This window comes from Venturia canescens, chromosome 1, assembly GCF_019457755.1.
Source record: "Venturia canescens isolate UGA chromosome 1, ASM1945775v1, whole genome shotgun sequence".
NCBI classification, from domain to species: domain Eukaryota; kingdom Metazoa; phylum Arthropoda; class Insecta; order Hymenoptera; family Ichneumonidae; genus Venturia; species Venturia canescens.
Window position 1 is genome coordinate 35,568,568 of NC_057421.1, and position 18,250 is coordinate 35,586,817.

General features: G+C 39.2%; 1 protein-coding gene across 8 annotated transcripts in view; it reads left to right on the forward strand.

Moving 5' to 3' along the window:
* The window catches only part of LOC122407445 (SAM and SH3 domain-containing protein 1-like), a 232,761-nt gene that overhangs the window by 183,189 nt on the left and 31,322 nt on the right, over positions 1-18,250 (forward strand). For all 8 annotated transcript variants that reach the window (XM_043413660.1, XM_043413709.1, XM_043413719.1 and 5 more), the window contains 3 exons: positions 612-778; positions 5,526-5,572; positions 15,717-15,859. In XM_043413660.1, the coding sequence (XP_043269595.1) occupies positions 612-778; positions 5,526-5,572; positions 15,717-15,859 (357 nt within the window). The remainder of the gene's footprint in view (positions 1-611; positions 779-5,525; positions 5,573-15,716; positions 15,860-18,250) is intronic.

Below are 18,250 nucleotides of genomic sequence, written 5' to 3' on the forward strand. Positions count from 1 at the left end.
CCTTCTTTACGGAGCTAATCAAGTTTTCAATCGTGGCCAACCGGTTATCGATTCAGGGCGAATGCATCTTCACCTCCATCGATGCACCTACTGCCGCCATAATTTTCTTCGCGGTCCCCTTAATGTCGACACGGTATCCGCCCCTCAAAATCTTCAGAAAAATATTTTTTTTACGCTTCACTTCTCAAGTGTGCTTTTCTTGACGGAGAAATTTGCTCAAATACCAATCTTTTGAACGCGGAGAGATAGAATTGATGATCGTTCCATCCTGTAAGCCATTAAGGTAGATCATGCCCCGTAGGATCGTATTTTATGGGCGTTCAAATTGGCTCGATTTTTACTTCCTAATTAAAGATATTATCACTCTAAATGAATGTCAGAGTTATTCCTTCATTGTAAATAAAATTTTTCAACTTATTTTTTGGCGAATGAAATTGCAAGCCATTAATCGAGAATCCATCACTGACTGAACGCGAAATTTCATTCGCCCCTGGCTAAAATACTACAGTTTTTTGTGTCAAAAAGTTTTTTTCGCTTATTTCGTTGGACTCCCACCTCGCAAACTTTCAGCATCATGAAAATTCGATGTTTATCTGTATTCATTGTTACAGCCTTCGAGTTGTCTCAGCGACAAAGAGGAGGATGAGATCTACGGATTCGGTTACGGTGTCTTCGGACGACAGATGCTTCAGCAGCGCCAACAAAAACTTGCCCTAGCCACTCAAAATACGCCGCTCACAGGACCAGGTGGAATTCAGCAGCAACAAACTTACCAAAGGTGCGTGAAATTTTTAATTCTGAAAAATTACCGTCATACGAAATTGAGACAGCAAAAAAAACGTAGTTTGACAATGATGTCACAATTTGATAAAAAAAATTTTTATGAGTTTTTAAATATTACGAGTTTTACGAGTTTTTAAATATTTTTTTGAAATTACGTATGGAATGTCTCAGCACTGCTTAAAAAACATTTGAATACAATTTTATAACGAACTGATTCATTCATACGCGTAATCGATTTTATTATATTATTAAAACCATTTGTATGTCAACGCTTCATTTTACACCGACTTGTACTTGCATGAACACTCCATCGACAAACTTGTGCTCCCGTGTGACTTACCGACACGAAATGGCTTTTTGATCGAGCACGTAGCCATAAATTACAAATAATTGGCATTCTGACAATGTTATTGACTCCAGTCGAGGCAGTCCCAATCTTTATGTGACATCGTGGAACTATTTATGAGCATGCCCACACGCTGATGATAATTAAGCCGAATGGTACAATCAGCAGGGCAACTGAGGGGTCGAAATCAAAGTGCAACTTTTTTATCCATCCTGACATAACGGTCCGAGAATGTTTGGAGAAGAATACGTTCCCGTTTCGGTTTCACCCTCCATTCTGAGTCTCTTGCAATTCACTCAGCGATTCGCGTACGTTATTGTGTTCGTTTACGAAGCCTGAACATCGCAGGTCAGAAAAAAGAATGACGCAACTTGAGGATAAAAGTCGAAGGAGTAGAACAACTCAAAGGGAAAATGAATTCTTAAGGTTGAATAGACGACGAATTCATTCGCAGAGAGAAAATGCTACACATTTTGAAAGCCTGTGTACAGAGTATTCGCAAGTGTGGCAGCATCATAAGTTCATTATTGCGTTGCAACACCTGGCAAGAAGCAAGTGCTCGAGCACTGGCCCCTCGACCACGTGGGAGACGGTAGCAAAGAGTAGAATCAAGTTAAAGACAGGTGCGCTCAAGTCAGGGCTTTATTATCCTTAATTACCCATTGTGCCCTATAACCATTCGGAGTACGCGACATCTGCGTACTCCATTCCAGTTGTTTCATTCTTAACGGCTAATTAACACAGGCCTGCGATTGTTGCTCTACCAGTGATAAGATTCTACGCATTTATTCGTACGCTCGTATTCATAGACGAGGACGCATGCATAATTCGAACTGTCTGAAAAGTACTACACGCCCGCACGTTTGTTTTAAGAGAAACAGCAGACAGTGGCTGGGTTCTTTGGAGATGAACTGAAAATTAAGGCCGTGGGCGTTAGATAGTTTTGTCTGGAACTAAAAATATCGTTTTCTACTTCATTCGAAGGCATTATTCGCTAACGAGTCGCCACGAATTTTTGTAGTATCCGAATTGAATTTTAAGGGCTCGTATACACTTGCAGCAGGCGAAAAAACGTGATTTTCTTGATTTTTTTCGACAAGAAAATAAATGATTATTGAAAAACTGTGAACGACATTCATTAGTACATATATTCGTGTACTTGTACAATTTTTATCATCAAAATATTTCTCAAAATCGCGCAACTCCAGCTGTATTTCACCTCTTTTTGAGGATCAGTTGCAATTCACATAATAAAAACTATCAATCCGATCCGTACCAAATTTCTACCACTTATTTATTGTAATAATAGCTTGGGTCTGGACGAAGGATTTGTAAAAATTTCGATTTAAAAAAAATGGCGACAGTTTTAACAACAAATTAATTTTTTGAGGTGCTAAATTTTCGGTATTTTGTTACAATTTTTTTTCAACAAAATACGAAATCCTTCGTCCATTTCGGTGGTATAAATTTGGTATGGATCGGATTAATAGTTTTTTAGTAATCGTGTCCATCGCAAAGGTATTTTTCAAAAAAAAAACGATTCTGAGATAATTGCGTCTAAGGCGACCATCTAATGCTCCGATCTTTATGAAATTTGGTGAGAATATTCTTCAAACATCGTACTTAAAGAATATCTAAAAAAAAAAAAAAAAAATTCAATTTTTTCGCCCATCACAAGTGTATGAAAGTGTTGCTCGATACTTCAAGCTGAACGGGAGTAACGAAAAATAAATGAATCATGAGTTTGATCGTAGAATATTACTAGTTTCGAGATTTTTTAAAGTGAATCTGTTTAATCGTGAGATAGAACGATTATTGAGAAGATGAAGGGCTTATCTATAATTTTCCTGCCTGGTTGAGATCGAATATCATTTGTCGAAAGTTCAAATCGACAAACCGGACAACGTTTAACCGACGGTGACAAGGATCGATCGACGTGCTCTGCAAATTTCCGCTTTATCAAACTACACGCTCGTTTCCTCCTCTCGCTTCTCGTTCTTGTTGACCACACTCCGATTGCCCGTGATTCAATATGCACGCAGATGTGCGTGCCATGTGGATGTGCATGTACGTCCAGTTAATAGAATTGACGCGTCGTATACTGGGATAGAACGCCGCCATCACATTCGTCCATTGTTCGCGATACGCGCGATGCGTTTTGTGAGTAAACTCTTCCACTTGTACGAAGGCTTTCGTCCTCTCGGTAATATTTATTTGAGTGGTCGTTCGTCGTTCAACGGGGGTCACGCTGGTGTCAAATATTGTGGATCGGAATTGGGTATGTTCCAATTTCAGATTTACCCGCTCGTATAACCTTGTAAGCGAGAATGAATCGTCGTTTATTCGGATATTACATGAATCGCGACTAAAGTGCGAGATGATAATAGATAAGATCGAAATCGTAAAAGAAATAAAAAAACAGTCTCAGTTTCCGAAATTTTTTCCAGGTTTATACAAAAAACGAAGAGACTTGCCAGATGAAAGTATTTTTAAAAATATGAGCCAAATTAGCTTTAATATTATTTTGAATACTCGCTCTCTAATCACAGGAGCCCCAACCGCATTCAATCAATTCTTACCCCATCATCGTATTAGAGTTACTATTTTTAGCATTTTCATCGAGCTTTGAATTTCGTGAATATCCTTTATAAACTCGTTATATTCCCGGAATAAAAGATCGAACGGTCCCATTGATTGTAATTGATCGGTGAGGCATGGAATGGGAATACATAGTTCGGAACAGGAGAGAAAGATCGGCTGCCGATAATGCCAAACTGTGAACGACTTTTGTTATCGCTGGGTACCATCCGTTCTCTCGAGCTAATGGTACTATTAAATGCGAATGCAGTAAACTACCCCCCTCGTTCCTATCGTTCATCATTTCACTGCGAATAACTTCATCGACTATGTATGAGAGTACGCGCATCGCTTTTACCCCGTTTACGACGTTTTATTTCTACTCTTATTTCCCATCTCATCTGTCTCTCTCACTCATTCTTATACACACGAATTTCTTCTGTGGTTTTTCCATTAGCACTCGTGCTTTGTTTAATAGTAATGAGCGAATGCCACTGCAGTGTCTTCATTCTAAAATCGAAATACAATTTAAGGAGGGTGGCTCACAAAATCAAAATCAGAATTTGATAAAATTTGATGATAACATTCTTTGGCATTAAGTATACAAGTACATTTTTTTCAAATTTTTTTACCACATGGTTATCGAATAATTGAGCGTTAAATCGAAGTCCTCATGGACGAGATGTATAACTGTATATGTGCTAACTCTATGCCTATACACGTGAACTTTAGTGTTCAATCGCTCGAGACACTATGTGATAAAAAAAAATCTAAAAAAATTCATATTGTCTCATATATTTTTAAAGAATACATTTATCAAATTTTATGAAATTCTTATCATTTTGAAATTCTTTATATTTTTAACATGGTTTAGCATGGCAACATTGTATCTTGTGCACTTGTGATGGGCGGAAAAATCGAAAATTTTTTTATTAGATATTCTTCAACTACAATGTCCGAAGAATGTTTTCACTAAATTTCATAAACATCGGAGCATTAGATTCGTAGCTGTGGGTATTTCGACCGACCACCCGATGCAAGCGGTCGTTTAATGCTCGAATTTTTAAACGCGATTATCTCAGAATCGTTTTTTTTTTAAATACCTTCGCGGTCAACACTATAACTAAAAAACCATTAATCCAATCCATACCAAATTGATACCACTTATTTGTCACAATAATAGCTGAGTCCTGGACGAAGGATTTCGTATTTTGTTGAAAAAAAAAAAAAAAAAAAAAAAAAAAAAAAAAAAAAAAATGTAACGAAAGACCGAAAATTTAGCACCTCAAAAAATGATTTTTTGTTGAAATTGTCGCCATTTTTTTTTTAATCAAAATTTTTATAAATACTTCGTTCAGGCCCAAGCTGTTATTATTATAAATAAGTGGTATAAATTTGGTATGGATCGGATTGATAGTTTCCTAGTTATCATGTCCATTGCAACTAATGCTCAAAAAGAAGTGTTCCTGAAACACAGCTGGAGTTGCGCCATTTTGAGAAATTTTTTGATGAAAAAAATGGTACAAGTACATGAACATATATGTACTAATGAACGTCGTTCACAGTTTTTCAATAAACATTTATTTTCTTGTCGAAAAAAAAATCAAGAAAATCACGTTTTTTCGCCCATCATCGGAAATTCATTGAAATTATAACGAACTATCTACTGACTTCGAAGAAAGTTATATAACAGGAACATTTGCACAGTTTGAAAAAAACGACTGCTGAATAAACAGTGACTAAGACTCTGAACGCGCGCATGAGTCAAGTTCGAATATTTCTTTATCACTAAAAGAGGAATCCATTTTTTTCTTTTCAGTTGCCTCAGTCCAAGGTCCGCATACTTCTACGAATTTCCACCGAACGGTAAGCAAACATTAATTCTTAGACATCAATAACTTTGTTACTCACTCAAAAAAACCTCGAGAATAAGACGATGCGAGAATACTTTAGTTTGAACTACAATTCTTTGAAAGAATTCGTCCCGTGTTAACACCAATTTCATAGACTAATAAGTAACGACTCTCGTTTTACTCTTAAGCGTAATTGAATGAGCGAGAATTTCGACTGTACAACTGAATTCCATATCAGCAGCTCAACAGGGCCGGTAATCGGTTTAAAGAAGAGCTGTTATGGACGGAACATTGCGCCTTTGACAGTAATTCCGTGTAAGATAGCCCCGCGAACTTATTCTCCATTCGTATGTCTATACATACAGAGCTCTACTCCGTCTGGAGTGTGTTTGCTTGTCTCAGACTGAAATCCAACTAGGCTCGAGTACGCGCCACCCTTGTAACATAGTTGTACCTCGAACATGTGCTGTTCTCACAAATCGAAACTTTCAACGTGTTACTACAAAACGCCTTCTTGATAGAATCGATTCCTTTTCCTGCTCATTTTTAACATGTTTCTGAGGAAATAGCATTTTCTTATTCCCCCAAAGCCGGATCCAGACAGTTTTTTTATTTCAAAACTGTGATTGGAGAAAGCCCATTTCACGCTGGGAAAAAAAGTTTTCGAAAAAGTCCCTTCAAGCGGACCGGCTTCCGCTGTTATTTTTGTCGAGCAATCAAAATTATTTGCCATTCGTCACAGAAACATTCAAACCATCATTTGCTTGGCGAACTATCTGGGAGCTTGGTTCGGTGAAGAAAATTCTTCTGTCAGTATCCCATTATTTCAATATAAAAAACAAAAAATTGGGATTGTTCTGAAATTATTGTCAAAATTGAATCGATTCCTGAAATCTTTTCGCCCCGCATACCCGTAATGAAGCCGTGTCCGGTAATCCTCAATTTAGATCTGTTCGAACCCATAGCGTTTTTATGTTGCAGCTCAACGACACCATAAAAACGAGGAGTTACAGCAGTTGCCGTTTTTTAACACCAAAATCCCGTCCTCGTCAATGTTGCACCGAACGTGACATTGTTCTCATTCCAGCCATAAAAAGTATTCGGAAAATGTTTGCGGCTATGGAAGACTCGTGTGCCACACGCGAATCTCGGACTTTCCCATGGACATGTGAACTGAAAATAGGATAATTTATAGTACCCTCGCCTCGGAAATGCAACGACAACGTCAAACGTTGCCACGATTCGTCGCATGTTTTCGTGACGACGTTAAATTAATATACTTGGTTATATAGTGTTACAATTCGTGTCGTTGGCTTGGATACGGGGTTTTAATAGTAGATCTCTCGCAATGGTAAACTTTCGAATAAAAAAATTATGCAAAAATGGTTCCTTTAATACGGACACACACGTTTTATGGCGGATTGCTGATGAAAATGAATCTTCGTATTGTGCAAAGGGATTTCATCGACTTTCCGTACGTTGATACCAATTTAATTTTTCAAATTTCACTATAAAAACCATCGTAGAATGATCACGAGTTTTTAAACTTGTTCGAAAAGCCTGATTTCACAAAATAATCGACCGTTTTATCCACAAAGTCGTGCAAGCTTGGATCAATATCAATTTCAAAGTTCCATTAGGAAAGAATGCTTCTTTCTACTTCCGTTTTTTACTAACGATTCCAATCCGCAATCATTTTACCCGATAACAATATTAGAAAAAATAAATAGAAAATGAGATGAAACGAATGCTGGCTTTATGAGAAAGCTCAAGTGTAAGGAATATTGAATTCTTCGCTTATGGTGACATCGTGGACAGATCAATGCAGCATCAGGTGCCTTCTGCGAGCTCGAAAAGCTCGGGCAGTAACATGCCACTCGCTTCCACGCTGCTCTTCCACTGCGAATATCGTAATACAAAAATACAGTGTCTGCAATAATATTCTTATGAAACGTATCTCGTATGAAGGTTTCAAAACGAGAAAGCTGTCGGGGTAAAATGTAACTTCAGAATCGATGCGCCTTTCGGTCTTTAAAGCTATGATTGCTGGCTCTTTTCCTCCCGCCGCTTCCGCGAGTTCAATGATCCGTGAGGGTGCTCGATTGTCTTATCCCGGAAAATCGCTCGAAAGCCATATCGCGTCTTTAACGGAACGGGGGATTATTCGAGCCAAAGTTTTAGTTTCAATATTGAAACCTTTGAGCGCTCCCTTTATCTATACTCTATGCCAAACTACCGGAGAATGGCGCAATCACGGCGCAATAAATAAATACAAGGTTGCCGAGGAATATTTTTTAATAATGAAACTTGCCTCCGGTGCTGATTTCGCGGTTGACGTTCGAGCAAAGTTGAGACCGAAGTAGGATGAAATTGAGGAGAACAAAAAAGGAAAAATCAGGACTGAAGAAAACACCTTGATAAACGCTGGGGCAGTGGAGACAACAGCGAAAAAATAACGTCAAACATTTTTCTAGCTTCAAAATATCAGTTTAGAATTCACGAAAACTTGTGGTGACATTTGACAATTCCAAAGATTCGATCTACAGCAAAGAAGCAGTGAATACTCCGATTAATGTTCAATTTTCCCGTCAAAAATCTTTCAAGAACTTCAAAAATCCACAGGAAATTCGGTTCTGTGGTTGGAATAATAATTTCTGACTCAAACGACGTGAAGAAGCAATCCCTAACCCCTCTGCCACTGTCAAAAGGAAATTGCCTGAGTTGGTTCTTTGTTCACATTAGTTTCAAGGCATTTTGCCTGCGTAGCGAATTTAACAGCCATGGACAGCGATCGAGTAGTCGTAATTTCGATACCCGGCACGCTCACAGCCAAAAGTCACTGTCCGTAATGACATGAACAGATAAAACTTAAATTAAGATTCGTAGTTTCTACACTGGTATACATAAAAAAATAAGACAACGATGGAAAGAGAAAATAAAATTGTTGCGATCCGTGCGACGAAGAAAGGGCTCAAGAAGATCAACGCTTTGAGACTAGCTTCAAAGTGTCTTAGAATGAACGAAGGGTGTGTAGGAGTTCCAAGGGAGAAGATGCGGGAGAAAGTCGAGTAAAGACAGCGTCGCCTTTTCGGTTGTTAAGCCTAACCGGTAATAACTCCGTTAACGACGTTTATGCCAAGTTTTGTCATGCCATGTAAATCTACACCGATGCAAGTTCGTTATCGTCCTGTCTCATCCTAAGCCCGTCTATACAGCAAAGTTCGATTAAAATGTGAGCTCAATTCGCCCATTCTCTAAGGTCTCATTTCAATAATTCCCCCTTCATTGAAGGATAAATCAAATTTTGAAAAATAAATGATAAGAATAGCTAAAACCACCGCAATTTAGAATCATTCCCTGTTTCATGAAAATAATTCGAGCTCAACAAGCTGCTAAATCGTCCTCAACGTCATTTCAATGAAAAATTTGAGCCCAGAAACGTGTGCTCCATTGAAAAGCATCAATACATACGATTTTTCCGTCAAATGCCACGTGCCAACCTTTTTCTTTTCGCCCCATAGATGCAGATCTCCGTCCAGACGTAGTCCTAGAGAAAAAGGCCGTGTGTACGGACACGTACATAGGGGGTGTCTCACAACTTCCAAAGAGAGGGTCGAAAAAAATGGAGTACAAAAATCCTGAATGGAGTTCCGATTTGATTGGCACTAAAAAAAGCCCTGATGCGCGCATAACTATTGAATCACGGTGCGCTTCTGATTATCCGTCGGTGTTCAGCCAATTTGTTCGGTCGTTGATAGCAATCGTTGGAACATTATTCGTCAGCTAAAGTAATCTGGATGGACTTTTGAAAACTCCGCTTGGAACGTAGTCCTGGGGCGTTAACGAATCGAGTCCCAGGACATCCTGTATACGCAATTATTGTGAAGGCATTGCAGAATTGTGCTGTTTTCATCCGACGGCGTATAGCCCAGGACTTTGTCGTTCATCCGCAGCAGCTCTTGCGGAGGGTTTTTGTACGTTTATGGATGTATACGTGCGGTATGTTATTCCCGAGCGATGAAACGGACAAAAAAATAACACGTGGAAAAGGGGAGTAGAAATTGCACAGCGCCGGATGCGACACTCTGTGACAGAGAACCAGTAAAAACAAGACCGCCTTGCTGGCGTTTTTTTCTTCTACTCTTCGCTCCGGCTCCCCTCGCCCATTTCTCCCTTCACTGACACTCACTCGCTCGCGCGTGGGCGCATACGCGACATGTAACATTAGAGTGTTTGATGAGACACGACGACGGGACGAGCTCCGGCGCGTGTGTAGTCGTCAATTTGTCCCGTGCCCCATGAGCGCTGCGTACTCTACTCATTCCGCATGCATACGGCGCATAAAATAAATTAATATTTAAAACAATGCTTCTTTAATTTTCACTTGTTTGTTGAATATTTCATGAATTCTTCTCGAAAATCTCTTCGTTCCATTTATTCCATCATTTTTAACTGTCCTAGAAATATTGTACAACATTTTTGAATCAATCCACAAAACACGAACGACAAGGACAGCCTTAAAGTGACAGCAGATGGAGCTGTACTAAAAGCGCATTTTTAAAGCGTCAAACCATCAAAAACATTGGAATTTTTTCCTTCTCCCTGTGGTAGTTCACGTCATATAAAAATCTGCATCGTCCCCGGTTTGTGATGATCGAAACTACCTCAAAAGTCCCTTCAACGCGTCATCGAAGCCCAAAGTAAATCCTCTTTAATCCCAACGATCCGAGAATTCCTCCATCAAAATTAACGATTCGATGTCATGAACAGGTAAATTCGGAGTTTAATTTATCTGAATTTACTATAAAGTAGCTTTTCATGCAGCTCAAAGTCTATTTGTGGCAACACGCATACAAGCTAACAAGATTGCCGAAAAACTCTAGTGGCTCGTATACACCCAGCTAATACTGGGCTTCAACTGCTTTTCAAGCAAGCTTTTGCCTCCTCGTAGTTTCTTATCGCAGCTCTTGCCTACACAGTTCTCTTTTCTCGTTGGTTGCCGCTGAGCAAGCGGAAAAACCTTGAGCGATCCTACTCGCGGGAGTTTCTCGCTCTCGTGTAGATCGCTCCGCTCCTTTTTTCGTGTAACTTATATACCTTTTATATACATACACTTTGCATCGCATACATATGTATTTGTAAGGCAAGGTCTCATGATGCATGCGCCCAGTTGGAACATTTGTTCGAACTCTCTCGCCAAATGTAACCTCTATATGTATATCCTTTATGCCCTTTTCTCTCTGCTCTACGTATCTTGCGGTCCTACCATTTCACCCACGAGTCCAGCCAACCCTTGGTTTTTCCGCAGCTCCCATATACATACACCAGCGTATTTAGACGTATAGCAACTACTTTATTGGGCTCGATCACTTTTTTCCTCGCTACTATTCCACCTTAACTCCGACGATTTTCTTGTTTCCACCCTTCCGCCATTTTATACTGGTTCTGGTCGACTTGCTTGCACTTTTGCTCGTTTCCATGTACTTTTCCTTCGTTTTACTCGGCTGGTCCCAGTTGCGAAAGCGTCGTACGGCTCTTTCCACAGTTCTCATGGAAAGGAATTTGTGGCTATTGGAATAACGCACCCTCGCCGGCCACATTTTTCCTTCACGTCGTTCCAATCCAGCCGCGCATCGACGACCTGATACTTTTATATTCCATACGATCCATTCGATTGAACATTACTTTCGTGCTTACAACCAACCATATATTTTAAGAATATTACCAAACTAGACGTTCCAATGGGCCCATGGCACACTGCTGGGAACGAGTCGAGTCGATGAAATAACATACTCATTTTTTCTATCGATACTACACGTTGATGGACTCGAACGAATCGATGCTAAACAAGCGATATGCGAAATCAGGAAGAGATAAATTATACTGATGGGAGTTTTTAATCGAATGTATTCGGACTAATGAATTATCGGTCCAGAAGTGCTTCAATGTTAAACGACAATTCTTACTGGCTGGAAATTCAGTTATTCGGATACCTCAAAACATCCAAATGGACCGTAATACTCTCCATTCGTTGTGGTTGGCTTTTCATGGATATTGAATGAAGTTATTTTGATGGAATTAGCGAAGCATCAAAACTCGGAAATAATTCATACTCCGAAAATGAAAGTAAGTGGAAAATAAAAGCACTGGGAATTCGATGGATGCTTCGTTGCATATAAATTCATGTAAAACGTCCAATCCGATTCAATTAGTGCATTAATGAAATTGAGATAACAAATTTTCAAAGCTTCTTCCATATTCATGAGCTCGCGAATACAAATTCGTTTTCAAATTTTCGAAAACGAAAACATGAAATGTTTCTGCACATGTCAGCCTGAAAAGATTCGTTGGAGCTGGACAACATCCTTTTGAATTTGGACTACGGCATTGACTAAGAAATGGGGTAGATTTCCGGCTGAACGAGCTTGAAATGTAGTGCTCCCGATCCCAAAATCACCGCTCCCTAAGAAATTGAATGGATTCCGAGAGTTGAGGGTGTTTCGGTTTCAAAAGAGTTCTCTTCGCAAACTGGTCGGATCAGCAATTTCGAATGACCAAAACTTTAGACCACAGTAGCGAAACGATCGACGTAACAATTGCGGCAAACTTTTCAATAGATATGTATACCGGCTACAACCGTAAAGCTGATTGGATCGTATCGAGGAATATGTAGCGAGATAGAGCTCGAGAATGCTGAAGAAATTGGATTTGAGAAAAATCATCGATTGACAAAGGTTAGAGATAAAAAGAGATAAAACGTCACTCAGAATACCCAACGGTAATATAAATTGTGCTATAAAAGAAAGGATTCAACAAGATTACCAGCATAGGGAGGGACAATAACTTCAAGAAAACTTTGGAGTGTTCGGAGCACCCAAGAAACTCTGTGATTTTGATTCGTGAATTAATTCTCTTTTTCTCTTTATCATCTAAAGATTTTCCACTACCTCAGAGTCTTTATTAAATCATAAAAAAACAGGAATTGCTCATTTCCTTTGCTCGTCATTGATACACTTGAACAAGCAAGATCTGAGCTTTGGCTTTGAACTGCGTCCGATTCCTTCCCTCGTGACTCATTGATTCATCACAAAATAGTGAGTTCAATGACAGCGAAGCGCCAATAAACACTTTCCCATAAGCAAGCACTTCAGTGACAAAGGAAATTTTTTATTTCCTTTTCAGAATAGTCAAATAAAAGGAACAATAAATTTTCCTCTGGTGATCCGTGTTGTGTCAGTCTCCTCTCGACGAACTGCAGATCAAGTGTCAAAAAAGCGCATCGCAGCTTTTGTGCATCTGTAGGTTAGCAGAAAAAAGTTATTTCGACTTCACATTGCCTGGTGCATGAAAGTTTTCGCGCATATTAGGTATATGGAGAAAGCACACATTCTGCGTACAGACAAGAGTCGGATACAATAACGGGCTCGTCTGCGGTACGCGCATTCAAGCGTAACACTGCACACATAACGAGGCTTTTCGTCTATCAAAATTACGAGTTGGGAATAGTTATTAATTATTGCGTTATGGCCATAGTTGTCTTGATTAACATATGAAAGTGGAGATTATCGCCGGGATGGGAAAACGAGAGATGAAACTGCTTGTTCAAACGATCGAATAATGCAACGCTCAACGAGAATTTTGACAAGATATTACGATATTAAGGATCATATTCCCAATATTACATCATAATCTGAATGTTTCCAACACACATAGATACCTTTTACCATGATTGAAAGTCAGTGACTGGAAACAACGAAATATTTCATGATATCCATTAATGCAATATGAAGAAAAAAGTATATTAAAACCATTCGATTGTAAAGCTCGTGTAAAAAAACGCATTATCGGTCGCAAGACATACTTTGCACGAATTTTCCACGCCGAGGTGCTATGCCATTGAAAAGTTTATAATAATATACTGTAACGGGACAGCCTTGCCCCCTGGCACGATTCTGGTTCGACACAAGTCTGTCAGAGGGCTACGGATGACGCTCTCGCGTCAGCGGAGCACCACCCGTACGCCAATAAAGCTCCCAACCTTTCCTTTCTCCTCCTCCTCTTCTCTAATGAGGTTTTTTCAAATTTTTCCTCAAATGAAATCAGAAACCAAACGTATTACTACATCGAGGTAGAATTAAAAATAAAACAAAAATACAAATGGACTAATAAGCCTCAGGACAGGAAGGAATGGTCCCAAAGTAAATATCAAAATGTCAAACCCACGCGTTGTATCCAAAAGACAAATAAAGAATCTTCCAAAACTAACTAAAAATTCTTCTTTCCTCCTCCTCGTTATTTCTACCAAAATTGTACACAAACAAAGCAAGAATAAAGCAATTACCCCTCGTCTATATGAGGTTTGCACGTCAGCCATCAAGGTATTGCACTCTGTCCGGTCAGTTGTTGACAATACAATAAAGGTACGGTGACACTTCGCTTGACGGCGTCACGATAGATCGTTTATCGCGTTTCTCAGCACTCAAAGCTCTTTAACCGCTCCCGGCGAAATCCGTCGGTCAATCCACAAACCGGTATACGGAGACCTCTCTTACGTGAGAGAAGAGAATCTAAAAAATCCCAAGTTCCGTAATTTGGATAATTACGCATCTCCCGAATATCGAAACGTTTCAATACAAAAGCTGATTTTCTACCAGCAGGCGAGCATCAGCCAACGAGCATGGATACAAAAATCTCAACATTCGTTACTGGCTCATGCAACTGAGTGCACAATCGATTAATTTCCCTTTCCGAAGTCCTGCGATAATTAAAATAAACCAAAAAAAGAAACACGTTCTTCCAACGATTCCCTTCGTAGCTTAGGACAGATTTTGACATTTTTTTTGCCTTTCAGTTGTCAGTTCATTCCATCCCGATACCTCTGGCACCGGACAGTTTCTTTTTATCAAAATTCACAGCATTCCTCCGGTCCGGTACAATGCGACATTAAAATTATCATGCATTAGCTCGAATGTCGTAATAACGAGGAATTATGTCCTGCATCGAAGGTGCATTATATTTGTCGCGATTAGAAAGGGCTTATATTCCGCGTTCGCGTAATAATTCGTTATCGTCGTTATATGGTAGACGAGAATGGGGGTTTTCCCCGGAAAAGCGGCTAATCAGGAGGGATGAGGATAAAATAGGGATGCGGGGGGGGGGGCAAAAGGGGGTGGTTATATAGGGTTGTTGTCGGTGCTAATAAACGGACGTGGTAGATGCGCTCTAATAGAATACCGTGCTGCGAGAGTGCATCGGGCCGATGTTAGCGAGCGAAACGAGCGAGGATCGTGGGGATGAAGAGGAGGGAGGCGTTGGCAGGGCGGAGGTCGAGTGGCAGGGGGAGGGGGTAAGAGGGAGTACAGGGATGATGTGAGTTACGTATAACGGCCTTCCTCGCACGTATTATCCATTAATGGATAGCGATGTCGTGGTTAACCCTCAATTCATTCGATTATTTGCGAGATTGGTGCTATCGAACAAGCGGAATGGATCGAAAATGTAACTCGAAGGTTCCGTCGCGATTCGATGCTCGTCAATATCCTTTTATGCGAAGTATAAAATTCGATTACAGTGAAATGGCATTTGTGTATGGGATCGATTCAAAAATCATGCGGCTACCCTCCTGACGATATACGGAAACTCGCGGTATCGGCTTTCATTCTTTTGCTGATGTAATGCCCTCATTAATATAGTCGCAGTTGTACTACCCTCAACTGGCTGGAAAGCGAACAGAACTTGTGTTATTCGGTCCCATCACACGCCGCGTGGCCATTGTGTATTTCGTTAGATGCAGTTCGGTTACATCATTTCAAAGCTTTCAATAGTTTTAGTAAACCTTCAATAGTTTTCAGACACTTCAAAATGACAAACGTTTCCAACGAAATGCTTATAACTTGACAAACTATTTATCATTGATAAAAATCACAGTTGATGGAAAAAGAAGATAAAAAAATACTGACACGACTTTACCTAATGGTCTGAACTTCATTGCCGTGTTTTCTCGATTACACTTCCCTTCACAATGCTCATTGACGAGGCAACATCAAAGAATTCAAATATATTGTCCCTTTGTACTTATAAATGGACATACACATCTTCGTCGCACCCACAAACCAACGCACGTACACATAACTAACGCGATTCGTTTGATGTTTCAGAGCAAGGGCAGAATACGAGTAAGAAGAAGACGACTTTCTCGAGGCTGTTGCGAGGGTTGAAGACCCATAGAAAAGAGAAACAGCAGGGCCAATCGCAAGGCTCGCCGAGGCACGGCCGGGCACGATTCGGTGTACCGCAGAGGGTGAGCCTTTTTCAACTCTTTTCTCTCCCACGAACTAACAACTTTTCAGGAAAAAGAGCGTACCTTTCTGTCCATATTCTATCGATATACCTGCATACTAACGAAAAATATCTTATAAAAAATGTCTCACCGAGTCTCCGTTGATGGTCGATCTTGCAGGATTTATTTAAGCGGTCTACCCTAATTAGACGGGCAAGAAAAGATTACTTTCACGAATTTTTTTGACCGGTATAAACTATAAATATGGATATAAAAAGTGTTCAGCCTAAAAAATACACTCTTGAAATAAACAATCGGAGGGAAAACAACGATCGGAGAGAAAAAAAAGTGGTTTTAGATTCAATGAGTAAATGGCCATAGCGCATATCGGACGATTTTTTGTTTTTTCAAAAATGACAAAATGACGGCCGCATTTGTCCAAATACTATGAAAAAGCACGTATTTTTCGTCGTTTTTGGAAAAAATAAAATAGCTCCACTAAAAATTTCAAAATTCGTATGATATGCACTACAGCTATAGTCATAAAAAACATGTGCTAAAATTTTGGTAAGGATCGGTCGAATAGTTTCAGAGATTTTATCAACAAGCCGTAGAAAATCGTTGTTTTAACGAAAAGTATTCATTCCTGTAACGAACTGTAAAATTTCAAAAATTTTGCCCAACTTTTAGTTTTATAACAGTAAATATTGCAGATAGGACGTCAAAATTTACTAAATACTCCAGTAAAAGTTCCTGCTAGGAATAATAAATATTATTTAATTTATAGGAAAATTTAATTTTTCTCCCATAATGATATTATGAATTGAAGCTCGTCGCCGCACTATCGTTACTTAAGGTAATTTTTCAAGTTTGATTCTCTCCGTGTAAATTGGGCGGATGTACGCGAAATGAGAAAGAAGAGTTTCCCCTTTCGCGCAACTTAGCGTTTTCCACTCCTACGTTCGTTTCGTAGTTTTATATCTTCAGTACTTCAGTAGTGTCTGTAAATGAAAGAAAAAAAATGTTAAACCGCACGACTCAGGCAAGACCTTAGAAAGTAAAAACTTTTGTGAACTATTTTCGGAGCTAAACAATTGGAAATAAAAAAGCGTAGAACATAAATTTTTAGTCAAAAGGTTCGTGTCCAACAGTATAGCTAATCCTCTAAAACGCTCAAAGTTTCCATAAGTTTTAATTGGATAAAAAAATTTATCTGAAAAGGGTGCCACGGTACAGAGCTTATATCAGATTTTTTGAATCGAACTTCAATCTTGAACTGAAATTCACAAATCACTGTAACGAGACACACCCTGTAGATACATAAACATGTAAAAGAAATCCGCAAAAAAGAGATGCTCGTGTTTCTATGCCATATTATTCATTGTGAAGGATCCTCCCGAAGCAGCCACTGTTTTAGCACATTATAAATCTTTTTGAACTTTGTCTCTCTCTCACATTTTGTTTTTTTCACAATTACGAAATTTTAAGCCTCCAGAACACAATTTATGATCTGAAAAATACACATACAGGCTCCCATTTAAATGCCCTTACAGATGTGTATGTACAAAAATATGTTTAAATACGAATATGAATTTATACACATGCAGCGAACGGTCCATGTATACAAATACACATTCAAAATTTTACGCGTATTACATTTACCGTCGAATCGTCGTCGTGCTGACCGAGAACGCGGGTAACTGACCGAGTGATATTTCCATCGGTTTACTAACTCTGTCGCATGACGTTAACGAGAATTTCGTTATGAGTTTACCGATGCGTATATGTGTAGGTGTGCGCGCATGTGTTGCCATGTCTCTCCGATCTTGAGTCCGTGTGAGTCGACGGTGCATATATTGCAGTTGAAAAATGAACAAAATGTCTAGAGACTAGATGCAATTCATGGGAAAACGTTTCTCTCTCTCTCTCTCTCTGTGTCTCTCTTCACAATCATGACTCGGTGCACGAAAAATTTTACGATCGTGGAAGAGCATTGAGTTATTATTTTCTCGTTGTGTTTTTCTCCGAATTTGATGACAATCACATCAGCATTTCAAGTGCATGATTGCGATATGCAACGAATGTGAGTTAATGAACTTTACAATTGAAGGAATTCTCGACATTCGTTAAATTTTTACTGTGAACCTGTTTTCCTCATTCTGGAGATGAAATATGAGGGAAATTTTTGTTCTTCCAATGAAATATTGAGAAAAAATTATTCATCGTACCCTCTTTTTGGATTCGAGTTCGTTCTAACCCGTGTGTACCACACTGGTGCAGATTTGCACCCAGGAAAATTTCAAGTATCAAACTTCAAAATTCTTTTCTTCAATTTACCGCACTTTTCTATAATAAAACTTGATTTTTCAATTTTTCAAATAATTGTAATCGATTACTAGGAGTTTTTACCCC